Consider the following 27,776-nt stretch of genomic DNA (forward strand, 5'->3'; position numbering starts at 1 on the left):
GAACCCGGGAGGCGGAGCTTGCAGTGAGCCGAGATTGCGCCACTGCACTCCAGCCTGGGCGACAGAGCGAGACGCCGTCTCAAAAAAAAAAAAAAAACTAGAAAGAGCATTAGACCACTCTGGGTATTATGTAAAACAACAAAGAAACAAACAAAAAACACTATAAATTGCAGATGTGACCAATCCTTAGGAAATATTCAGGGTTCATTACAGCACCTGACTTGCAAAATGTGAACCCCACAGTGGTAGTTATACCAACAGTACAAAAGGAAGAAATTGAGTCATTACTGTTAGTCTGATAAGCAGTGTAATACTTCTTAAAATTAGTTATACTAGTAATGCATGCACTCAGTAAATAAGATACGGATGTAAAAAGTAAACAAGTAACCTCATACTCTGCTAGTGAGAATGTAAAACAGTGCAGCCTCTTTGAAAAATAGCCTGGCAGTTGCTCAATTAAACAGAGTTACCATTTGACTCAACAATTTTACTCCTAGGTATATATCCAAGAAAACAAAAACATTATGTCCATGTAAAATCTTGTAAATACATGTTAACAGTAGATTTATTCAAAATAGCCCAAAGGTGGGATGGGCTATTTTGAAGCACGTATTAGTACTTCATTTCTCTTTTTTTTTTTTTTTTCGAGACACGGTCTCACTCTGTCACCCAGGCTGCTGGTGTGCAGTGGTGTGAAGACCTCAGCTCACTGAAATCAAATGTCCATCAACAGATGGATGAATAAACAGAATGTGGCATATCTAAACAATGGAAAATTATTTGGCCATAGAAGGGAATTAAGTGGGCTGGGCACGGTGGCTCACACCTGTAATCCCAGCATTTTGGGAGGCTGAAGAGGGCAGATCACAAAGTCAAGAGATCGAGACCATCCTGGCCAACAGTGAAACCCCATCTCTACTAAAAGTACAAAAATTAGCTGGGCGTGGTGGTACATGCCTATAGTCCCAGCTACTTGGACGGCTGATGCAGGAGAATCGCTTGAACCCGAGAGGCAGAGGTTGCAGTGAGCCGAGATCGCACCATTTCACTCCAGCCTGGTGACAGAGTGAGACTCGTCTCAAAAAAAAAAAAAAAAAAAAAAAAGGAATTAAGTGGCCAGACACAGTGGCTCATGCCTATAATCCCAACACTTTGAAAAGATGTAGTCGGCACACTGCTTTTACCCAGGTGTCTGAGACCAGCCTGGGCAATATGGTGAAACAGCATCTCTACAAAAAACACAAAAGTTGAGCCAGGCATGGTGGTTCATGCCTGTAATCCCAGCACTATGGGAGGTCCAGGGAGGTGGATCACTCAAGGCCAGGAGTTCGGGACCAGCCTGGGCAACATGGCAAAACCCCATCTCTATAAAATAATAATAATAAAAGAAAAAAGATAAAAAATACAAAAACTAGCTGGACATGCTGGCATGTGCCTGTAGTCCCAGCTACTCGGGAGGCTGAAGTGGGAGGATCACTTGAGCCCAGGATGCAGTGGTGAGGTTTCAGTGAGCCCAGATCTTCATGCCACCGCACACCAGAAGCCTAGGCAACAGAGTGAGACCCTGTCTCCAAAAAAAAAAAAAAAAAAGAAAGGAATGAAGTACTGATACATGCTTCAACGTGAATGAACCTTAAAAACATTATGCTAAATAATGAAGCCAGTCACAAAAGACCACATATTGTATGATATCATTTATATGAAATGTCCAGAACAGGAAAATCTTAGAAAGTAGATTAGTGGGTGCCAGGAGCTGGGAAATACCGAGGGTAAGAGGTTGACAGCTATGAAGTTTTGTTTTGTTTTGGAGACAGGGTCTTGCTCTGTTGCCCAGGCTGGAGTTGCAGTGCTGTAATCACAGGATCATGGTTCACGGCAGCCTCAACCTCCTGGGCTCCAGCGATCTTCCTGCCTCAGCCTCCAGAGTAGCCAGGACCACAGGTGCAAGCCACCACACCCGGCTATTTTTATTTTTGTGGGGGGAAAAGGGGAGTCTCACACCATGTTGTCCAGGCTGGTCTCGAATTCCCAACCTCAAACAACCCTCTCACCTCGGCCTCCCAAAAGGCTGGGATTACAATCATTAGCCACCACACCTGGCCTGAAGTTTCTGAGGTAAGGAAAAGGTCCTAAAATGGACTGTGGTGATGGCTACACAACTTCGTGAATATACTGAGCCACTGAACTGTACACTTTAAATGGGTGAATTGTATAGTATGTGAATTTTATGTTGTTAATATATCTGAGTTAAACTTATTAAAAAAAAAATTGGTAGGCCGGGCGCAGTGGCTCACGCCTGTAATCCCAGCACTTTGGGAGGCCGAGGCGGGCGGATCACAAGGTCAGGAGTTCGAGACCATCCTGGCTAACATGGTGAAACCCCGTCTCTACTAAAAAAATACAAAAAATTAGCCGGGCGAGGTGGCAGGCGCCTGTAGTCCCAGCTACGCGGGAGGCTGAGGCAGGAGAATGGTGTGAACCCCGGGGGGCGGAGCCTGCAGTGAGCCGAGATCGCGCCACTGCACTCAAGCCTGGGTGAAAGAGCGAGACTCCGTCTCAAAAAAAAAAAAAAAAAAAAAAATTGGTAAGCAGAAGTTCGCTTTTCACTCCTTACTGCCCTTTAGTTCATCTACATGTAAGTGTAGCAACTGTTAACTATTTCATAAGTCTATCCAGACAGTTCTCTATGCACATACAGTCAAGCTTCGCTTAACAACGGAGACACGTTTTGAGAAATGCATCATTAGTAGATTTAGCTGTTGTGCAAACATCACAGAGGTATTTATACAAACCTAGATGGGACAGTCTACTACACACCTAGGCTATATGGTATAGCCTGTTGTTCCTAGGCTACAAACCTGCACAGCATGTTACTGTACTGAACACTGTAGGCAACTGTAACACAGTGCTCCCTATTTGTATATCTAAACATACATAAACAGAGAAGATACAGTAAAAATGATACAAAAGATTAAAATGGTACACTTGCATAGGACAACACTTACCACCAATGGTGCCTATAGGACTGGAAGTTTCTCTGGGTATGTCAGTGAGTACTGAGTGAATGTGTGAAGGCCTAGGACATTACTGTACACTTCTACAGACTTTATAAACACTGTACAACTAGGCTACACTAAATTTATTTTTTTAAAAAAAGTAATTGTACTAAGACATTATGACAACTACAACTCCACTAGGTGATAGTTATTTTTCAGCTCCATTTTAATCTCATGGGACTACCATCTATCTTGGGTCTGTTGCTAACCAAAACATCATTATGTGGCACATGAGTGTACAAAGACACACATTATCTACCCCCCAAAATGGGTGGGGTGGGGTAGGCCTACTGTAGTTTCTTCAGTATATATTCTTCAATTAATATAACAAATCCCTCCTATGTCAGTATATACATATGGCAGTTCGGTATTCCATTATACCCCAATATATCATAACCTAACCATCCATCAATTAGTGAGACATTTAGGTTGTTTCCATTTTTCCGTTACCACCAAAAAAGCCCCAATAACCACCCTTATCCATATCTATGCACAAGTCACTATTTCTGTAACCCTAATTATTCTTAAAAATGAATATACTAGGTAAAAGCATATAAATTTGGGGGAGGGGTTGCAGAGGGGTTATTATTGCCAAAGACTACATACTCTTCTATTTAAAAAAAAAAAAAAAAAAAAACCAACACATATTTATCAACTTGCCATAAGTTTTCAATGTTCTGTAATTTTAAAAGTTAAAATAAAAATATGCCTAAGCATTATTTGTATTAATTCAAAAGTATGTTTATACACATACAAAAAATTATATAATGATTGTTAACAATTTACCTTTCTAGGGAAGAGAGTGGGAGCAGCGACTTTCAGTTTTTAAACTTTTAAAACATTTGCAATTAGGGTAATAAATTTTTCTACAAAAAAAGCTTTTAAACAGAAAACTCAAAATAACTTTTAATGAAAGGTTTTCATTTAAACTCAGAGTGTTAAGATAACTGCCTCAAGAAAAAACAAACAGGAATGTAAAGCAATGGCTCTCAGGGCTGCCACATACTAACTCTATGACCTTGAGAGCAAATCATACTACCTCTCTGAGCCTCAGTTTCTTCATCGAGAAAACAAGGATAACAATCATTGCATCAAAGAGTTGTGAGAATTAAGATATAATGCATATAACATGCTTAGAATAGTTACTGGCATGTAATAAGCACTTTTTAAATTAGTATGTACATGTATTCATACATATGACAACACATGGTTATATGAAGACTGTACTTCATTAAACGTTTCATTACAGAGAATTTGGATAGGACAGTTAACAACAGTCTTCTTTTTTGTTCGTGCATATGCACATGCATTTTTTTGAACCATTTAAAAGAGGTTTGCATACAAATATCTCTTACTACTTCAGTATGTATTTCCTAAAAAAGATAATCTCATATAACCACAGTTCTAGTTTCAATTTCAGAAAATTTAACACTGATATAATAATCTACCATATCTATTCCAATGTTGTCAATGAATCCAATCATATCCCTTATCCTTCACAGCAATATTCCCCCCTTTGGTAAAGGATCTAGTCCAGGATCATATATTGAAGCTATTTTTATATCTCTTTAGTCTCCTTTAATCTGGGGCACATATTAATTAAACAGCATGTTTCCTGGCATCAAAATTAAATACATTTACATCTTTCTCTTCAAACCTAGATCATGCTTCTTCAAATAAGAATGTGACCAGGGGCAGTGGCTCACATCTGTAAGACCAACACTACGAGAGGCTAAGGTGGGAGGATCACTTGAGCCCAGGAGTTCAAGACCAGCCTGAGCAACATAATGAGACCCCAGTCTCCACAAAAATAAAAATAAAAACAAATTAGCCTAGCAAGGTGGTACATGCCCGTAGTCCCACCTACTCAGGAGGCTGAGGTGGGAGGATCACTTGAGCCCAGGATATCAAGGCTGCAGTGACCCATGATCACACCACTGCATTCCAACATGGGCAAGAGAGTGAGACCCTGTGTCAAAAAAAAAAAAAAAAAAAAAAAAAATTAACACTTTTACAAATTTAATTATGGCAATACAAATATTAAATACTACAGAGCCAAGTAATATGTTATTACATTTCTGGCCAGCACAGTGGCACACATCTGTAATCCCAGCACTTTGGAAGTCCGAGACAGGCGGATCACTGGAGATCAGGAGGTCGAGACCAGCCTGGCCAACAAGGTGAAACCCTGTCTCTACTAAAAACACCAAAATTAGCCAGGAGTGGTGGAGCATGCCTGTAATCCCAGCTACTCAGGAAGCTGAGGCAGGAGAATTGCTTGAACCCAGCAGGTGGAGGTTCCAGTGAGCCGAGGTCGCGCCACCACACTCCAGCCTGGGTGACAGAACGAGACTCTGTCTCAAAAATAAATAAGTAAATAAAATAAAAAGGATTACATTTCCTTCACTACAGATCAATCTGCAACACTCCCCCACCCCCCTGGCTAAATGAAGATTAAGATTCCTATTCCAAGCCTGAAGGTGAAATAATCTTTCTTTTCTTAATATATGCGAACTTGACAGCTGGAACCTGCATGCTTCTCTCAGCTCCATCATCAGTACAGCCCCCATGATATGACTTCTCAGAAATCTTTACAGAAGCAAACCAACATTTAATCTTCCTACTGAACATGGAATTTCATCTTTCAGGCACCTGTTAAAGAGAAATTACTCAATTCCTTACTCAAAAACTAAAACTTATACCTGCAAAGAATACCTCAAGTAATACACGGAGCAACTTGGACTACAAGGGCACAGATTATATATACCCTATGATCCTCCACTATATAGAAAAGTGGGGAAAAAACAGTAACCTAAATCAACAAGATTATGCTGACCAATCTCTACTAAAACCAATCTATTCTCCTCCCCTATTCTTACCAAAACAAAAACCCTAGTCAAGAAGAATTTATACTGAGAAGGCACTGGTATCCCAGGAGTCTAGGAGTGTTTCTGTGAATTGACAATTCAAATATCAATATAGTTCTTGCCTTCAAGGGCATTCCCAATCCTGTGGGTGTGACAGACAAATATAACTAATAAGACAGAGTTTGTTAAGAGATACAGAAATTTAATACCATGGTAATGCAAAAAGCAGAGAAAGAGATTCTGAGCTGAGCACTTAAGGAAGACTTTCTGGAAGACTCAAGCTTTTAATAACTGAACCAGCCAAATTTTGAGCTACTGAGACAAGAGGGGAACAGGAATGACATGGCGGCAGAGTAAGACAAAAAAGCACCTTGGGGAGTATTTGAGAGACAGGAGGTAGGTCAGTGTGGCTACAAGAGATGAACTTGGTACACAGAGAAAACAGGTGACAAGCTGTTTGAAGCCCACCTGTAAAGAACCTGAAATGTTATGCTAAGGAGTTTGATCCTTGTTCTAGAGACAATAGCAAGGTAACAGTTCCTGAACAAGGAAATGATCTGGATTTAGGAACTTAAAACCAAGGCAATAACTTGTCTTCTAATAAAACTGTACTATAGTTCCCTAAACAGGTGGCAGAAACAAGAGGCACTAATAAAGATTTACCTAGTAAGAGACACACAAAGGTCTATGAAAAGGACATTTTATGAAAAAGGACAAGGTTTAGCAGCCACACTGGAGAAAGAACTCACAAATTTTTCAGAACGTGTTTTTCTCATTAAAATTCGTATTTGCACTACAGTAATCCCCTGCCTTATCCTCAAGGAATATGTTCCAAGACCCCCTGTGGATCCCTGAAACTACAAGTAGTACTGAAAACTATATATATAACAAAATACATATAAATATATATATAAAACTATATATATATAGTTTTTCCTCTACATATATACCTGTGATAAAGTTTACTTTATAAATTAGAATAAGTGAGAGATTAACAACAACTAATAACAAAATAGAACAAGCAACAGTACACTGTAACGAAAATCATATGAATGTGTAGTGTCTCTCTTTCTCGCTCTCTTGATATTTTAGTACTTTTGGACCTTGGATAACTGAACCTTGGAAAGCGAAAGAAGGTAAGGGGGAACTGCTGAACTAACTCTAGTAATAAGAGGCCTTATTTTTCATGTAGATATATACCAATTTAAGAAAACTCGAAACAAGAAGCAAGTTTGAATTTAAAAGAACTGTATCAGCCTGGGCAACAGAACGAGATCCTGTCTCTACAAAAAAAGTTTCCAAACTAGCCAGGCCTGATGGCACACACCTGTAGTCCCAGCAACTGGGAGGCTGAGGCAGGAGGGTTGCTGTAGCCCAGGGGTTCAAGGCTGCAGTGAGCTATAATCACCTAACTAAATACAGCAAGACTGTCTCATAAAATATATAAATAAATAAATAAATAAATAAATAAATAAATAAATACATACTGGAGATTGATAACAACTATTTATTTTAAACAAATGATTAGCACTGCAACTCAAAATCTCAACTTAAATACAAGTTTTCCAGTACACTATTATAGTGCAATTATATATAGAAAAAGTGACCTGGTATGAGTCCTAGTGAAAAAAAAAAAAAAAAATCACATGTAAGGACATTAAAGTGAACATAGAAAAACTCATCTAAATAATCATGGACATTGACAAACAGATCCCCAAAAATCAACCTGTAGATTAATTTTTCCTTGCCTCGAAACAGCACAGAGTATTGGAGCGGGGCGGGGGTGGCAGGAGGGGAGAAGCAAACTTACCAAATGAAGTTTGTCCCAAGAACTTTTTCTACTAGGAGGTTTCACAAGGAAGTCTGCAAAAGAAAAACCAGTTATTTTATAATGACAAATATCCTAAGAATCAAGTTAAGCCACTTAGATCTCCCCACAAGACCTTTCTCTACCAGTCATAATGCTATGACAATAAGATTTTTAAATTGGTGCAACATGGAGTATTTAGTCAACCACAGATTTTAGAATGTTTAATTGCACAGAACGGACCCAGTCAAGCCTTAGCATGCCTTCAGAAATTGCAGAACTGTACAGAACAGAGCTTTCCAAACCCCAGAGACAGGCTTATTTAAGTTTTTCTGTCAAGCAAGCATCATTTCTGATGGCTTCTTGAGTAAATCGTTGCCAATACAGGAACAGGTACTTTACAAAACTAAAAAGATCACAGACACTCTAGGCTTGGACTTAGTTTAAGGTGTTTTGTACACATAATTGGCTTCTATCAAGGGATCTGTCCTTTTGTTTAAGAAAAAGAGTAAGGAGAATATGGTAGAAAAACAAAGAATTCAGCCAGGCGCGGTAGCTCACACCTGTAATCCCAGCACTTTGGGAGGCCGAGGCAGGCGGATCACTTGAGGTCAGGAGTTAGAGATCAGCCTGGTGAACATGGCAAAACCCCATCTCTACTAAAAATACAAAAAAATTAGCTGGTGTGGTGGCATGCGCCTGTGATCCCAGCTATTCAGGAGGCTGAGGCAGGACAATCACTTGAACATGAGATGTGGAGGTTTCAGTGAGCTGAGATCGCGCCACTGCACACCAGCCTGGGCAATAGAGTGAGACTATGTCTCAAAAAAACAAAACAAACAAAAACAAAGAATTCTTGTCACCACTAGGCAACAATCTGAACTTTACAGAGACAAAACATCTAATCGACCTGTTCCTTTGTGACAATTTCTCTAAAGTTGTGCAAACACGACTCATCCATTTGAGGTGTTTAAATGACATGGAGTCACATAAATGAACAAGATTGCTCAGAATATCAAAACTCTGAAATTAAGTCAAGGCCAGGCGCGGTGGCTCACACCTGTAATCCCAACACTTTGGGAGGCCAAGGTGGGTGGATCACCTGAGGTCAAGAGTTCAAGACCAGCCTGGCCAACAGAGCGAAACCACAGCTCTACTAAAAATACAAAAATTAGCTGGGTGTGGTCGGGCACATCTGTAGTCCCAGCTACTCAGGAGGCTGAGGCACGAGAAGCACTCGAACCCGGGAGGCGGAGGTTGCGGTGAGCTGAGATTGCGCCACTGCACTCCAGCCTTGGCGACAGTGCGAGATTCCGTCTCAAAAAAGAAAAGAAAAAAAAAGGTCAGTAAAATACGGTACATTATTAACTAAGAACCATAAAGGAAAGCTAAATATGCAACAATGAAGTGTCTTAACCATTTTAAACATAATATTTTTGTCTCCCCAATAACTTTTAAGTTTTATAACTCAGGCCATATTATTCACACACACTATATGACAATGAAAATAGCTACTCATAATTTGCAACTTCAGAGACGAACTGTATTTAGTATGAAGACCAGTCTTGCTATTAAGTTGCTTAACTAAGTATTAAATACAATACAGTACAGCAGGAAAGTTGAGGGATTTGTAAATCTGTAGAAACTTTTCCTGCAAGAGTATAATTCTACCTGAGTATTTGCATGAAATACATACTATTACAAATTATTTTCCTTTTTATTTTTCCTTTGTATTAGAGCAAGGACATTATATTGCTTTTGAAAAATTATGTCTGGCCGGGTGCAATGACTCATACCTCTAATCCTAACACTTTGGGAGGCTGAGGCAGGAGGATCACTGGAGCCAGGAGTTCAAGACCAGTCCAGGCAACATGGGGAAACCTCATCTCTATAAAAATTTAAAAAGCTGGGCATAGCAGTGCACGCCTGTGGTCCTAGCTACTCAGAAGGCTGAGATGAGAGGATGGCTTGGGCCCGTGAGGTCAAGGCTGCAGTGAGCCACAATGGTGCCACTGCACTCCAGCCTGGCCAAGAAAGTAAGACCCTAGATTGTCTCAACAACAACAACAACAACAAACAACAAAATAATGGAAAAAAAGGAAGCAGAGCAAGTTGTCAAAAATAACTGAAAAATTGTAAGGCCTATGTTAACTAGAAAAAGGATATTATCGTTAAGAAATGAAGGGTAGATCCCAACAAAATTATTGAGCTATGATATGCTGGCTTTAACAGTGACCTCCCAAGTAGATGCACGTCCAACAGTTAAATTGGGGGAGAAATAGTTCAAGAGACAGGTCAAGTCGAAGAAGAGTAAGAATGAACTGATGGTGCCAGATTTAATTCAGGAAAATCACTATATCTACTGTAAAAGCTATCTGACATGTTCTAAAAATTACGTGATAATTTATTCTGTCAAAAAGATGAGGTATCTTCAGTAATACAGAAATGTTTGTGTAAAGTTTCCACAGGTGCTGATTAACTTCCAAGAGATGGATCAAACAACAAGGGAGATTCAACAAAAAAGGTTCGGGTAGGTGGGCTTAATGCTGGCAAAGACTGTTCTTCCCAATAACCACAATCAAACATCTGCTTGGTTAGAAACAGTGTGTCATTGTGCAACATTGTGAGCAAAATTAGAAACTGCTCATGCCTCTTAGGACTATTTGTCAGATAAGAGCCATGTAGACAGGGCGTGGTGGCTCATGCCTATAATCTTAGCACTCTGGGAGGCCAAAGTGGGAGGATTGCTTGAAGCCAGAAGTTTGAGACCAGCCTATGCAACAAAGAAATACCCCCATCTCTACCAAAAAAAAAAAAAAAATTAAAATAAAAAAAAAATTTTAAATTAGCCAGCCATGGTGGCACACACTTGTAGTCCCAGGTACTCGGGGGGCTGAGGCAGGAGGGTTGCTTGAGCCCAGGAGTCCGAGGTTGCAGTGAGCTATGATTACAATGCTGTACTCTCAGCCTGGGTGACAGTGAGACCCCGTCTCTTTTAAACTTAAGAGACAAAAAAAAAAAAAGACTCATTTGAAAGAAAAAAAAAGGGCCAGGTAGAGGTGAGTCTGAAAGAAGCTCTCTGGTACCATAAGGTACCTTCCCATGATACCAGCCATGTACATACCTCAAGGAATAAGAGTAGTTATGTTTGGGTAACCTTGAACATTCACGTATTTGTAGAGGTAGTAGAATGTAATGTGGCTGCATTAAATCTAAGCAATTACCTAAAAGTAATAAGGGATGCTTAAACACATTAAGCACTAATGAACAGACAAACAGGGAAGAGGGGTGGGCAGGGTTGTTAGGTTCCATCTCCAAGAGGGGTATAAATAAATACACCTTTCTGGAAGTTATCTGAAATAAGAGGGTAAAACTTTCACCATCACATATTGGTACACATATTGTCCCATATGGATAGGATTTTGTCCATTGTAAAAGATAACCCTAAAGGGAGTAAAAATATACTAAATTATTAAATACTACAGTATTGGATATCGCCATGCAGTTTTCACTGGAGAGGGGGACCTAACACAATATACTCTAAGTCCCTTTCTGTAAAATAACGACGTAATGACTAAAAGGAAGGGCACAGAGGCCCTAAGAAGGCCAAAAAGGAATGTACATATTTAGCACCTACACAGAACTGTTTGTGATCGATGTGCCACCTAGCACATCAGCTTCAACAAGGGCAAAGAGGCAAACCAATTTGTACCGTTTATATAATAAAAGAACCCCAGCTACAAAAACTAGTAAATCTGAACCAAATTCATGAGAAAAAACTAAGAGGCTCTGGTCAGGCCTCCTAAAATGTTGAGGGGTACTGGGGACTAAAGCAGCACTTTTTTGGCTGAGATACAGTTTAACTTCCAAAGAACAACAGAATACTTTCTACATAGTCCTGTCTTTCAAATGAAGGATAATTAAGAGTCAAAACCTTAAGAAGGCAACACTGAATAATTTTAAAACAATCTTTTCACTTTCGCTGATGTTAAAATAGATTTTTTTTACACATGCATTTAATATTAAGAAACAGATCCAGAGAAAAATTTGAGTGTAGAGGCAGTATTTTAAAAACTCAAGAGGTGCAAAATTTTAAGAAGTAGATTTACAACTGCCATAATTTTAGGTGATTTTTTTCAGCTTGTTAGTGTTTCCTTTCTTATGTCTATTAACTTTTCACATATCAGAAACTAGAATTCTGTAGCATGTTGGGTAAGACCATTCTATGGTGGGAAGATAAATTAATCACAAGCATTAACCAAAACCCACTGTGTAAAACTACCATAGCTTAGTCTTACTCCCTGCTCAAGTTTTCTAAAACCTTTGTTGTTGAAGTCAACTATAAATGAAAATAGACAAGGAGAGTTAAAAGCATGGCTACATTCAGCTACTGTGGTAAGTGGTAGATGTTCATTCAACATGTTTTTCTGAGTGATGGGCACTATTCTAGGAACTAGAAATACAGCAATGAACGAAACGAAGTTCCTACCCTTACACAACTGCCATTCCAGTGTCAGCTGCAATATTCTCACAGGGCTCAATGCTCCTAGTGTGACCTTTTCCCTATTGATGACCATGCATTGAAAAACATAAAACAAATGTAAATATAAAATTCTGTCACTGTCCTGGTTCAATGAGACCTCCAACTAACATGATTTAAAAAAAAAAAAAAAAAAAAAAAAAAAAAAAAAAAAACACCAGAAGCTACGTGTCTTTTCTATGTCTTTGGAAACATTAAGGTCTGGGAGTTTTCAGGGTTCCAGATGCAACTTCATGATCAGTGTACTGCATTTCTCTGCCAGCTGTGGGGCACAGATAAGCAGCTAAAATATTATCATTTCCTAAGCAAGAAACAACCATCCTCTCCTGAGGGTGAAAAAAATCTAGTAAGTTGTCAGAATCCAAGCTGAACTCCAAGTTATAATCATTTCTGTATCAAAAAACCTTTACTCAAGGCGTGTAGATGGCTCAGCCTAGGAGTTCCAGACCAGCCTCGGCAACATGATAAAACCATCATCTCTACAAAAAAACCCACAAAAATTAGCTGGGCATGGTGGCGCATGCCTGTAGTCCCAGCTACTAGGAGGCTGAGGTGGGAGGATTACTTGAGCCCAGGAGGCAGAGGTTGCAGTGAGCCATGATTGAGCCACTACACAACACTCCACTTGATAGACTGAGAGACTCTGTCTCAAAAAAAAACCTTTACTTCTAATAAATCACTTGAACCAGCAACACTTAAGATAATTTCCACTATTAACAAGTGGAAACTCTGTTTCAATAGATAATGACCAAAAGATCAATCATGTATAATTACGTAACTACATATGAAGTACAGAATATGTTGTTTATTCTTCATTTACACAAATTGACCTTTTTAATGTGGGAAAGGTTCTAAATACATTCTTCAAAAGAAGTTCTGCAATAGACAGAATCTGAAATAGTAGGTTAGTGATTAATGCTTAAAAATCACTCGTCTTCATTTAGTGGCTTTTCCAGATGTAAACCCAAAAATGTGAGAAATCAAAAGCAAAGTAATTACACACTAACATTTTTAGACATTAGGCTGGTTGCATTTCACATGCACCTTATTGCTTTACACATCTCAACAGGGAAGAGGAGGCAGCCCTGACCATGTTCTCAGAAAAGATTAACTGCAAGTAAACCAACCTTAACAAATTTCATTGGTACCCTTCTAAATAACTTATTTTACAAGCATTTTCCTTTTAAACTTAACCCTTATACAAGAGATGGGAGTAGGGGAATATCAGCCATATATAATATCTTTAGCACCAGAAGAGATTAAAACCAAAGATCACATAATCTGCTAAAAACGGTAAAAATTAAATTTTTAAGAATGAATATAAAAGTGTATGTTCTGGGCCGGGCACGGTGGCTCAAGCCTGTAATCCCAGCACTTTGGGAGGCCAAGGCGGGCAGATCACGAGGTCAGGAGATCGAGACCATCCTGGCTAACACGGTGAAACCCTGTCTCTACTAAAAATACAAAAAACTAGCCGGGCGTGTTGGCGGGCGCCTGTAGTCCCAGCTCCTCGGGAGGCTGAGGCAGGAGAATGGCCTGAACCCGGGAGGCGGAGCTTGCAGTGAGCCGAGATCGCGCCACTGCACTCCAGCCTGGGTGACACAGCAAGACTCCGTCTCAAAAAAAAAAAAAAAAAAAGTGTATGTTCTGATTTGCTCTTTATATTCCCTTCTACATGCGGAACACATTCACTTTATACTTTTTTTTTTTTTTTTCTGAGACGGAGTCTCACTCTATCGCCAGGCTGGAGTGCAGTGGCACGATCTTGGCTCACTGCAACCTCTGCCTCCTGGGTTCAAGCAATTCTCCTGCCTCAGCCTCCCAAGTAGCTGAGATTACAAGCTCACGCCACCACGCCCAGCTAATTTTTGTATTTTCAGTAGAGATGGGGGTTTCACCAAGTTGGCCAGGATGGTCTCGATCTCTTGACCTCGTGATCTACCTGCCTCGGCCTCCCAACGTGCTAGGATTACAGGCGTAAGCCACCACGCCCGGCCCACTTTATACTTTTAACTCAGATATACTGATATATCATTAACATGATGGTAAGGAAGTTCTGTAAGTAATCTGTAAAGTTATTTTCTGAATCTATGTTCTCTATGAAACATCACAAGGTAGGCATTATTTTACTATAGAAATTAAGAGTTTAAAATCTAATTTTATAAGGCAGCATTCAGGTTTACCATCTGAAAGAAATGTTCCCAGCCAGGCGTGGTGGTGGCTCATGCCTATAATCCCAGCACTCTGGGAGGCTGAGATGGGCAGATCAGGCGGTGAGGAGTTTGAGACCGGCCTAACCAACACGGTGAAACCCCGTCTCTACTAAAAATACAAAAATTATCTGGGCATGGTGGTGTGCATCTGTAATCCCAGCTACTCAGGAGGCTGAGGCAGCAGAATTGCTTGAACCCAGGAGGTGGAGGTTGCAGTGAGCTAAGATCCCGCCACTGCACTCCAGCCTGAGCGACAGAGCAAGACTCCATCTCAAAAAATAAAAAAAAATAAAAAACAGAAATGCTCTCTAACTCCTAAGAAAAAAACCCTTTTAATTTCACAGAAAACAAAAGACATACTTAAATCTGAGTTGTTCAGAAATCATAGAAAATCCAGGCATTCAAGCATTAGAAATTAACTGAGTTGAAAGCCATGCAGAATCATTCTATCTAAGTGCCAGAGGTACTTCAATATTTATAATTGCTTTGGAAAGATCAGAAAGACTAGCTCCAGCCTCGGAAAAAGGTTTCCTGACTCTTGCTCTTTTGACTATTTCCAAGGTCTGTCTACCTTTGGGAAATTAACAGAAGGCAAATTCTTAGACACCCATTCATGTCCTGCTTCTTGCTCTCAGTTAACCTCTGGTGAAGAGGAAAGAAGTTAACTACAATTCCTCCTGTTCTCCCCGACACCTTGCTCCAAATCAGTGTCTTCAACAGCAATGCCTAAATCAAATGGAAATAAAAGATATTCTAGAAATTCATACTTCCTTATGGAAACTTAAATTTTCCTAATTATAATCTTGTAATGACTTCTGCCCCTCTTAAATATACATAATTATATCTTTAACAATAGACCGATGACTCTCCTTCCTCCCTCACACCAATCAAAGAATAAAATCTTAATTTCATTTTCTTGGACAAAAAGACCCAAAATAATCAATCTCCACGAAGAGGAGTAGTTTTAAACACAGGTTATCGAAAAGTTTTTTTTTAATAAGGTTTAAATTAAGAGCTCCTATTCTTACGTACTCAACAGAAAACTAATCAATGAGATAGGCAGCAAAGACCAGAAATGTGGAATGTGTGTGTGTTTTTTGTGGGTTTGTATGTGTGATTTTTTTTGTGGGGGGGGGGGGCTGGAGTGCAGTGGCACGATCTCAGCTCACTGCAATCTCTGCCTCCTGGGTTCCAGCGATTCTCCTGCCTCAGCCTCCTGAAGAGCTGGGACTACATGCGCCCGCCACCACACTGGGCTAATTTTTGTACTTTTAGTACAGATGGGGTGTTTCACCATGTTGGCCAGGCTGGTCTCGAACTCCTGACCTCAGGTGATCTGCCTACCTCGGCATCCTAAAGTGTTGGGATTACAGGCATGAGCCACCACACCCGGCCTGTGTGTGTGTGTGTGTGTGTGTGTGTGTGTGTGTGTGTGTGTGTGTGTGTGTGTGTGTGTGTGTTTTAAGACAGGGTCTCGCTGTTGCCCAGGCTAGAGAGCAGTGACATGATCATGGCTCACTGCAGCATCAACCTTTCAGGCTCAAACGATCCTCTCACTTCAGCCTCCTGAGAAGTTGGGACTACAGACACATGCCACCATGCCCAGCTCATTTTTACTGTTGTGGTTTTTTGTAGAGATGGGGTCTCATTGGTCTCGAACTCCTAGGCTCAAGCAATCCTCCCGCCTCAGCCTCCCAAAGTGTTGGAATTACAGGCATGAGTCATAGCACCTGGCCGGGTTTTTTGGCTTTTTTTTTTTTAAGACTACAATATGTTTTTATCATTTCATGATAAAAACATATCAGTATCTTTTTGAAAGGTACAAAATCTACACTGCTTGTTCTAATATGCTTTGTTTCTAGATCTTACCATAAAAACACAAATTTCTAAACTCCATCCTTTTTATATTATCCCTCTCCCTTCACAGTTGCCTAAGAGGTTTCTTTTCCAGGAAGACAACTTAATTTGAAGGCTGGCTTGCCATTAGAACTCAAGAGTATGCCCATGTATAAATAAGCATGCCCTTCCTATTCTGTGTAGGTATTTGAGATATTAAACATAAATTCTAGAAGACATTTGGAAGTAAACTACACTCAAAAAATATCTATCAGTATCCCAAACCTAGCTAACCTGCATACTGCTTATCAGTATAAGAATGTTTTATTTTGAATGTTAATGAATGTTAATGTTATTGTCTCCCCATCTGTAAACAAAAAGATTCTTAAAAGTTCTGGCTCCTGCCACACAGTTTTATGCAGAATAACAGGCATCAAAAATCGACAAGGACCAGAAAGCTGAATGAAAATGCAGACCCAACCTTTAAGCATACAACTCAACAATGAAAAGGAACAGATTTGAATTTTTAACTGCTGTCATCACAATTGAAAACTGTCCAACTCTAGCTAGCCAAGAGGTACATTCAAAGACAGACAAAATTCAAATAGTAGAGGCTATGTGAAATGAAAATAATCCCCTCTTCTACTGGCCTAGTTAAAATTTGTATTCTGGCATTTAGGTAGGGGGCTACTCATATTTTTGAAAACACGCCAATAATAAAAATCCCAACAACCTCCAATAACCACACACCACAATGCAGGCTCTGTTTAAAGGATGAGCTCAAATATCCACCCTTTCAAAGCAATTCTCAGATTATTAAATGGCCAAAAGACCAGAAACTGTCTTGACCTGAACACCATCTTCAACGTATCCCCAGAAAAGACCCACCTTTTTAAAATTAGTAATATTTATCTCATGTAAACTAGAGGAATACATGTGACTGCCATCCAAATACATACAGGAAGAAAATGAACTTTTTCAGCTAAAGCCAAAAAGTAGAATTCATCAACATGCTTTACTTAAGGAAGGCAAAAGTACCAAGTTAAATCAGAGCTAACAAGTAGTAAAAGGAATTTCTCCCTGTATGCTTTTAAGTAACTGCATTTAAATCAATGACTCAGAAAAATTCAGACAGAACAAACCTGAATTTAAAAAATTCTTACACTATCATTTTACTTAACCCAGAAAACTGGGAGGCAGGGTTTTTTGTTTTTTTTAAATTTAGCATACTGGCTAAATTACTTTTCTCATAAGAGGAAAACTTTCTCAAACATACAGCCTAATAGAAACCTATCCTCATACATTATGGAGTATATTAAGTATATTGTTTATACATCAAAAACTTAAGTACTATACAATTCAGCATTTAAAAAAACCAATCCACACAGACAAGTAATTGGAATTCTCAAGTTGCCAACAAGCCTGTGAATTAATAATAATATTACATTTCCAAAGTCAATCTGAGCTACTTATTTTTCTTGCATTTTCCAACATAAAAATCATTTGTCAAAGGAGCTATGTCCAAAAGAGGAGAAAGAAATAATATGTTTATCCAAGTTCTCTGGTAAAATCAGACCTGTAATTGGATAACAGATTCTGCACTACTAGTGTGTTCAGTCAGAACAGGTATATATGTTAAAATGCTGGAAACATAAAAACCTTGGAAAGAACTTACACTTTTTCTTTTCTAATGATTTACATCTTCAATAGTTTCCTTACATCTAACCTAAACTCTATATTCTAAAGCATATAGTTATTTTTTCAATGGGAGTACTCTATTACCAGTATTTCCATGCTGTGGTATATATTATCATTGGTGATATCTGAGATTAAACAGAACATAAACAAGTATCTTTTTAAGAACTATATTTGCGCTACTGAGCATTTTTAAAATTTTACCTTTTATTCAATCTGAGATGCCATCAAATTCAAGACACACTATTAATTTACATACCACTAGGAAAAAAAAAAACTTTTCCAATTCAACTATAACATGCCATTGTCTTTAAGATGCACTCCCATTTGGTATACAGATACAGAAAAAAAAAAAAAATATGCAGGTAGTACACTAATGAGAGGTTTGAATGATACTGCCCTAATACTAATACAAATTCTTCATGTAGAGAAACTGCTACAAAAATCATTTCCTCAGGATTCTTTGTTCCCTCATTTTTCTTCATAAGACATTTTTCTAATCCATTAACAGTCTGAAACCATTTATGAACAGGCCTGACCTGGTGCACATGCAACAGGATTCAGTCCTTCCCACAGAAATAAGCCTTTCTCTCCAGCCCTCAGCTACCAGCAGAGCTCCCCAAATAATCCTCAACCCTGACTGCTATTGCTAGCACATGACCACAGATTACCAGATCTCCTCTGGGTTGTCAATCTAGCACCTTTACCTCTATCCTAAACAGAATCCATCATCTGCCTCCCTCTCCTCTCTCTTCTCCCCACTACAGCTCCTTAATACTCCTTTGGGAATCACAGTTGTTCTAGGTATTCCAGTCTAGAAACCATTTGACTCTATTTCCAATGACAAAATCTGACACCAATTTTCACTGCTTTCTTTGAAATGCCTAATTCTTATCCTTCCATTGCATGTTATCAGTATCACCTCCACTTTTTCTATCAAATTGACTCTCAAACATTTGCTTAAATTTAATTAGACCTTGATTACCTTACACATACACACACACAAACACACACACACACACACACACACACACACACACAAGTTTTACAATTGAATTTATAACAGAACTACTCTGGTCAAATCTTTTAACACTCCCTGTCGTAGTCCTTCAATAGAAGTTTTCCTAAAATTTCTCTCCAAAAAATAAACCCTCTGACATTACATGTCCAAATTAAACAAGTTGGGACTGCTTTTAATATTTTTTCATCCATGAATTTTTTTTAACTGCTATTATCTTTGCCTGATTCCCTCATCCCACTTTATCCATCTGGACAAGGCCCATGTGTCCTTCAATTCTTGGCTCGAATTTTTTATTTTATTTATTTTTTTTAAAGATTGGAGTCTCACTCTGTTGCCCAGGCCGGAATGCAGTGGCACGATCACGGCTTACTGCAGCCTCAGGATCCTAGGCTCAAGCAATCCCACTGTCTCAGCCTCCCAAGTAGCTGGGACCACAGACATGTACCACCATGCCTGGCTACATTTTTTTTTTTTTTTTTTTTTTTTTTTGTAGAGACAGGGATCTCGCTTTACCCAGGCTGGCATCAAACTAGCTTCAAGTTATCCTCCCACCTTGGCCTCCCAAAGTGTTGGGTTTACAGATGTAAGCCACCGCAGCTGGCCAGCTTGAAAACATTTTTACTGCAAAAGCTTCCCTGCAGAGCTCACTGTGCCATTTCAATATAGTTATTCTTACTTATAACGCTTACTACATGTCATTATAATTATTTACATTTCTAGGCCGGGCGCAGTGGCTCACAACTGTAATTTCAACACTTTAGGAGGGTGAGGCAGGAGAGCTGCTGGAGACTAGGAGTTCGAGACCAGCCTGGGCAACATGGCAAAATCCCACCTCCACGAAAAATTTGCCAGGCCTCATGGCACGTGCCTATGGTCCCAGCTACTTAGAAGGCTGAGGCTAGAGAATCACTCGAGTCCAGGAGGCTGAGGATGCAGTGAGTGGTGATCATCCCTCTGCACTCCAGCCTGGGCGACAGAGGAGACCCTGTCTAAAAAATAATATTTAAACAATTCATTTCCAGAAATAAAATGTGGATATTGTATTTACTTTAATTACGGAGAAATCTACTATTATTATAAATCACACACAGCAGCAATTTCAGCAATGAACCTATTTATATAGTTCATTGTAATCAATGACTGAAATATTTAGCAAATATAAAAGTAAACATTTCTAAAAATAAGAAAAGCTTAAATCAGAAATACACCAATTGAAAATAACAATTCTAATGAGTTTACATGTTCTGTGATCTCAGAGTTTGTAAAGATCTACTGCAAATAAAGTTTTATCACAATAAAAAGTCACTAATCAACTGGCTAACATACAACATTAAAGATAACCGAGCAAAGTAGCTTGCAAAACTTTAAAATGCAACAGAAATAAGAAAAAGAACAGCACCTAATTTCCAAAAGTCATGCTGCCTCTGCATGCCAAGCTACATATGTCCTGAGGATAACAGAATTTGTTTGGAAGCCCACAGATACTATCCTCCTCCAACTCAATTTGATCTCTATCTACTTCCTGTCTTCTTGTGGGGGTAGGAAGAAAAGACAAAAGTAAAAGTCTGACTTTTTCCCCTATTATCAAAAACATGACTTCAAGTGAGGATACTTAATCTAGAATAAAACATCACAAAATTAACAGGTAAGTCAGAAAAAAGTAAAAGTTAATTCTCCCCTAGGACAATGACAAGTTCTTGGGGTAGATAAAAGTAGTGGAGATAAGTATTAGATTGGTGCAAAAGTAATAGTGGTTTTTGCCATCACTTTTAATGGCAAAAACCACAATTACTTTTGTACCAACCTAAAAGATATTAGTATCTCAAAAGGAACCATCAAACACTGTTCTCGCTCTTCTGGGCTTTAAGACCCCTCTAGCTCTTGCCTTAAGTTGTCCACATGGAGGATGGACGCAGTGGCTCACGCCTGTAATCCCACCACTTTGGAAGGCCAAGGCGGGAGGATCACCTGAGCTCACAAGTTCGAGACCAGCCTGGGCAACATGGCAAAATCCTGTCTCTACAAAAAAATATTAGCCAGTCATGGTGGTGCATACCTGTAGTCCCAGCTACTCGGGCAGCTGAGGTGGGAGAATGGCATAGTTTGCAACGAGTCAAGATCGTGCTACTACACTCCAGCCTGGGCAATCGAGCCAGACCTTGTCTCAAGAAAAAAAAAAAAAAAAGTTGTCCACATGAAGGAGCTGGCGTTGGGGGTCGGGTTTGGGGGTGGGGAAGGGGAAGCAAAATGCCTAAACTAAAAGTCTATCATGTTCTAAGACTATAAGAGCCTCATTTTGCTATATGAGACATAGCAAAATAATCCTTTAAGTCATAGGATACAGATTCAAAGTAGATCTGGAATAGTCATAACATACCAATTCCTTCCTTCCCTGACAAGCTCACCTTACCCAACACACTTCCTCCAAAATGAACTTACAAACTTATATACTAAAAGAGTGGCAAACATAGACAAGAAAAATACACACATCAAGGCCGGGCGCGGTGGCTCATGCCTGTAATCCCAGCACTTTGGGAGGCTGAGATGGGCGGATCACAAGGTCAGATCGAGATCATCCTGGCTAACACGGTGAAACCCTGTCTCTACTAAAAATACGAAAAAATTAGCCGGGTGTGGTAACAGGTGCCTGTAGTCCTAGCTACTCAGGAGGCTGAGGCAGGAGAATGGCATGAACTTGGGAGGCGAAGCTTGCAGTGAGCCGAGATGGCGCCACCGCACTCCAGCCTGGGTGACAGAGTGAGACTCGGTCTCCAAAAAAAAAAAAAAAGAAAGAAAGAAAAATACACACATCATCGTTGCGGGACGTCAGGGACTCCAAACAGGGGGACATGTCTGAAGCCATGACAGAAGAACATAAATTGTGAAGATTTCATGGACATTTAATAGTTCCCCAAATTAATACTTTTATAATTTCTTACGCCTGTCTTTACTGCAATCTCTGAACATAAATTGTGAAGATTTCATGGGCTTATTACTTCCCCAATCAATACCCTTGTGATTTCCTATGCCTGTCTTTACTTTAATCTCTTAATCCTGTCATCTTCGTAAGCTGAGGAGGATGTAAGTCACCTGAGGACCCTGTGATGATTGCGTTAACTGCACAAGTTGTTTGTAGAGCATGTGTGTTTGAACAATATGAAATCTGGGCACCTTGAAAAAAGAACAAGATAACAGCAATGTTCAGGGAACGAGAGAGATAACCTTAAACTCTGACTGCTGGTGAGCCAGGCGGAACAGAGCCATATTTCTCTTCTTTCAAAAGCAAATGGGAGAAATATGGCTGAATTCTTTTTCTCAGCAAGGAACATCCCTGAGAAAGAGAATGCATCCCTGAGGGGAGGCCTCTGAAATGGCCGCTTTGGGGACAGCTGTCTTTTACGGTCATAGCGGAGGGAAGAAATATGCCCTAGTCTCCCGTAGCGCTCCCAGGCTTATTAGGAAGAGGAAATTCCTGCCTAATAAATTTTGCTCAGACCGGTTATCTGCTCTCAAACCCTGTCTCCTGATAAGATGTTATCAATGACAATTGCTAACTTCATTAGCAATTTTAATTTCGCCCCAGTCCTGTGATCTCGCCCAGCCTCCATTTGCCTTGTGATATTTTATTACCTTGTGAAGCATGTGATCTCTGTGACCCACACCCTATTCGTACACTCCCTCCCCTTTTGAAAATCGCTAATAAAAATTTGCTGGTTTTACAGCTTGGGGGGCATCATGGAACCTGCTGACATGTGACGTCTCCCCTAGACACCCAGCTTTAAAATTTCCCTCTTTGGTACTCTTTCCCCTTATTTCTCAGACTGGCTGACACTTGGGGAAAATAGAAAAGAACCTACGTGAAATATCGGCGGTGAATTTCGCCCAATACATCATGTGGACCAAGGTGTCACAGAAGGGTCAACATATCCAAGAACTAAAGGCATTCAGGATAGAAAATACCGTTGTTTTTGTTTTTTCTTTTTAAGCACTGTTGCCTACACTGGGGTGCAGTGGCACAATCGTAGCTCACTGCAACTTCAGACTCCTGGGACTCAAGGGATCCTCCTACCCTGGCCTCCCAAGTGGCTAGGATTACAGGCACTCACCACCATGTCTGGCTAATTTTTTTTATTTTTTTGTAGAGATGCCACCGAATTGTACATTTTAAAATGGTTAAGATGGTAATAAATGTTATACGTATTTTCCCACAATTAAAATTTTGTTTATTTAAAAAATCTCTACTTATCAAAAGACACCATTAAGAAAATGAAAAGGAAAGTCACGTAGGAGAAGTATTCTCAAATCAGTCATTAGGGAGACAAAAAATGAAAACCACAATGAGATACCCTTTTACATCCACTGGACTAACTAAAATTAAAGAAACTGGCAAGAGCAAATGTTGGTGAGGACATCGAGTAACTGGAATTCATACATGGCTCGTAAAGTGTGAAATGGCATTACCACTTTGGAGGACAGTTTGGCAATTGCTTATGAGGTTAAGCATACATTTATCCTATGATCCAACAATTCTACTCCTGGGTATTACCCAAGAGAAACGAAAGCACATTATCACAAAAAGGTATGGACACAAATGTTCACAGCAAATTTACTCATAATAGCCCCAAACTGGAAACAACCCCAAATATCCAATAAGTGATCGGATAAACAAATTGTGGTATATTTCTATAATGGATTGCCATACTCAGCAATAAAAATGAACAAACTACTTACTGATACAACCTGGATAAGTCTCAAAAGCATGATGTTGACTCAAAGCAACAAGTTAGAAAAGAATACTGTATGATTCCACTTACATGAAGTTCAAGGACGACATAGGAAAGAGAATAGTAGTTTGGGTTAGGGCAGAGAAAGACTAACCAGAAGCGGTGCATAAAGGAACTTTTTCATATGATGTAAAAGTTCTGTATCATGATTGAGGTGGTGGCTGCACTGCTGTAAACATTTATTGAAACTCAAACTGCACACTTGCATCTGTGCATTTCACCATGTAAATTCTATTTTAACTTTTAAAATCCTAGAATAGTATCCCAAAGAGGTTCTAACACTGATCCAAAAGCAGTGGTGCAGTGTCTCTAGAAAAGATCATAAAATCAAGATCATATGCACTAATCTCCCAAGGTGTTAATATTTTTCAAATATTTTTCTGAAGGAATGCATATGAACTCCTGGTCTCTCTTATAACCAAAGGGAGGTTACCAGTGTTTTCAACCTCAGCAAAGTCTGAGGTTCCTCGAAAGTACTAAAATGTCCCTAAATATAATTAGTCTCCAAGGAAATCAAGTCCGTATGATGTGATCAAGGGCATGTGCTTTATGATGGCATTAGTCAGTCACCTGGCACCTCTTGCCAAGGAAACTGTTCAACCACTTGCTAGTCTATTGGCAATAAGCAACAATTTTTTTAAAAAGGTGGGGGCCGGGGGGAGAAAAGCTGGACCTTAAAGACTGTTCCAATTTTTCCTACTCGGGAAGAAAAAAAAAAGTTCTAGTTTCAACTCCCATCAAACTTCTCATCTGTTAAAAGTACAGTCATTGTCACGTGTATCCGTGTGAAGAGAGTCCACCAAACAGGCTTTGTGTGAGCAACAAGGCTGTTTATTTCACCTGGGTGCAGGCGGGCTGAGTCCAAGAAAGGAGTCAGCAAAGGGTGGTAGGATTATCATTAGTTCTTACAGGTTTGGGATAGGCAGTGGAGTTAGGAACAATTTTTTGTGGGCAGGGGGTGGATCTCACAAAGTACATTCTCAAGCGCAGGGAGAATATTACAAAGTACCTTTTTTTTTTTTTTTTTTTTTTTTTTTTGAGACGGAGTCTCGCTCTGTCCCCCAGGCTGCAGTACAGTGGCAGGATCTCGGCTCACTGCAAGTTCCGCCTTCCGGGTTCACGCCATTCTCCTGCCTCAGCCTCCAGAGTAGCTGGGACTACAGTCGCCCGGCACCACGCCCGGCTAATTTTTTTGTATTTTTAGTAGAGACGGGGCTTCACTGTGTTAGCCAGGATGGTCTCAATCTCCTGACCTCGTGATCCGCCCGCCTCGACCTCCCAAAGTGCTGGGATTACAGGCCCAAAGTACCTTCTTAAGGGTGGGGAAATATCACAAAGTACATGATCGCAAGGGCGGGGAGAGTGTATTGTCATAAGGTTAATTGATCAGTTAGGGTGGGGCAGGAACAGATTACAATGGTTGAATGTCATCTTTTGCGGTTCTTCAGTTGCTTCAGGCCATCTGGATGTATACGGGCAGGTCACAGGGGATATGACGGCTTAGCCTGGGCAGAGAGGCCTGACAGTCCTACTCATTAACAGTTATAGCTGCTATCTGAAAGTCCATACTGCCTACGGCCATACTACCCTGAACGTTCCCAATCTCATCTGAAGTCTACACCAATTATTGTTCTTATTTTATAAAATAGTCAAGTAATACCTTCATACATATAGAAAGCCACTAAGGTCTACCTTGAAATTTAAGCAGTTTCACTAAAACATTAGTGACTCCAAAAGTCAGTGCTCAATTTCACCCACTGGGAAAACAAGCATATGGCTTTTGCTAAAAGCAGTTTTAGCTAACCTCAAACGATTATGTCTGAAAAGGTTTATAGCATTATCTTAAGAGTGAGATAATCACAAAGCTTAAAATTAACAACTCAGGATTAATTGGAAAAGTCTATCTCTACAAGATTTCAATGTCTGAAAATAATAAAACTATCAGCTCCAACAAAGTCCCTTTCCCATCTTTTGGACCCACAGTGTTTTATGTTTTTATTTTATTTAAACCTATAATAGAAATAGTTTGAACCATGACACTCCTTAACCAGATCTTAAGTTAGGAAACAAAAATATCATTGTAAAACAGTTTATTTTAAATTCCAGCGTGGACATATTTTCATCAAATAAAAATCACAAAATATACAATTATGCAGCACAATTAGAAAATGTATAGTTTTCGGCTAGGCACAGTGACTCCTGTAATCCCAGCACTTTGGGAGGCCAAGGCGGGTGTATCATTTGAGGTCAGGAGTTCGAGACCAGCCTGGCCAATATGGTGAAACCCCGCCTCTACTAAAAATACAGAAATTAGCCAGGCGTGGTGGCGGGTGCCTGCAGGCCCAGCTACTTGGGAGGCTGAGGCAGGAAATCGGTTGAACCCAGGAGGCGGAGGTTGTAGTGAGCTGAGATCACAACACTGCACTCTAGCCTGGGCGTCAGAGTGAGACTCTGTCTCAAAAAAAAATACTAAAATAAAATAAAAGTAAAGAAAATGTATAGTTTCTAAATCACCTCTTGAAGAGGTCCTGTAAATTATACAGCTGGTCCTGAGCAAACATTCTATGGAAAAGAAGAAAATAATTTGCATATACCTTTACTCTAATGACCAAGAAAAATTTATCTCTATATGGTTCCACAACAGACACTCAGATTTCGGAAAGGTCTGAATACCAGCGGGCTGGGGGAAGTCCCCAAACAGCAGTGAGACCTCTCCCTCAGCGGGTGTCCAGGCTCTCTCTTGACACTATCACAAGGAGAAATTCAAGAATGAGTCAGAAACCGTGAAAGTACGGAGATTTATGACAAGGCGAAAATTATAAACTCAAGAAAGGGGAGTGAGGCCGGGCGCGGTGGCTCACGCCTGTAATCCCAGCACTTTGGGAGGCCAAGGCGGGCGGATCACGAGGTCAGGAGATCGAGACCATCCTGGCTAACACGGTGAAACCCCGTCTCTACTAAAAATACAAAAAATTAGCCGGGCAAGGTGGCGGGCGCCTGTAGTCCCAGCTACTTGGAAAGCTGAGGCAGGAGAATGGCTTGAACCCCGGGGGGCGGAGCCTGCAGTGAGCCGAAATCGCGCCACTGCACTCCAGCCTGGGCGACAGCGAGACTCCGTCTCCAAAAAAAAAAAAAAAAAAAAAAAAAAAAGAAAGAAAGGGGAGTGTGGGTATACTCAAGAGAAGGTTGTACCAAGCGGGTTGGTGCTTCTATCTTTATGGGTTTCTTTACCCAAAGCGTGGAATATTCAGGAAGATTCCAGGAAAACAGTGACGATTTCTCAGAACTGTAGTGCCACCCATTTCTACACCAGATATGGGTGTTCCTGGAACTGCATGGTCCTGGTGGGTATGTGATTTAGTATGTTAATGAGCATATAATGAGGTCATAGGTGAAACCTAGGTCAAATCCAGTGCCATGCTGGGTCAGTCTTAGCCAGCTTGGCCCACACCCTGGTTTTTTAAGGTCTTGTCAGCGCCCCTAGTTTATGCAGCTATTTCAACAGTCTATGCTAGTCATGTAAAACTGCTGCCTGGAATTTTCTGTTCTCCTGTGACCACCCTGTATTATTCCTGTCTCAAACCTACTGAAGCATCAACTCAGTACAGACTGATGCCAAATTAGGAGCCAACAACTAAAAAAACAGGCTTGTGAAAGTTTGTTCCATCATTTTTTAATTACTTCAAATCTTCCTACACAATTTATGAAATGCATTTTGGGTTTTTGTCAGTTTTCTAAATTTATTTTTCTCAGGAGCATAGATTCAAGTTGCCCTGAATATATACTCCCCACGAAATGCATTTTGATGTGTTTACTTGAGACTCAAGAATTATACATAGCGATACTATTCACCAAGTTTTATATTCTACAAACTAGTGTTTTATAAAACAAATCAAGTTTGGGTGCGGCGACACATGCCTGTAGCCTATAGTCCCCGTTACTCGGGAGGATGAGGCA

General features: G+C 40.0%; 1 protein-coding gene across 9 annotated transcripts in view; it reads right to left on the reverse strand.

Annotated features, from left to right (window-relative positions):
• Positions 1-27,776, reverse strand: part of MTMR3 (myotubularin related protein 3) — a 199,684-nt gene that overhangs the window by 70,746 nt on the left and 101,162 nt on the right. For 5 of the 9 annotated variants that reach the window (XM_055254083.2, XM_063623622.1, XM_063623623.1 and 2 more), the window contains one exon: positions 7,734-7,786. Coding sequence is in view for 4 of the 9 variants with exons in the window: in XM_055254079.2 (XP_055110054.1) it covers positions 7,734-7,786; positions 12,220-12,307 (141 nt within the window). In the remaining 5 variants the exon portion in view is untranslated. Of the gene's footprint in view, positions 1-7,733; positions 7,787-12,219; positions 12,323-27,776 lie in introns of those variants that run through there. The other 4 variants (XM_055254079.2, XM_055254078.2, XM_055254077.2 and 1 more) reach the window with 1 other exon arrangement.

This window comes from Symphalangus syndactylus, chromosome 18 (assembly GCF_028878055.3).
Source record: "Symphalangus syndactylus isolate Jambi chromosome 18, NHGRI_mSymSyn1-v2.1_pri, whole genome shotgun sequence".
Classification (NCBI taxonomy): Eukaryota; Metazoa; Chordata; class Mammalia; order Primates; family Hylobatidae; genus Symphalangus; species Symphalangus syndactylus.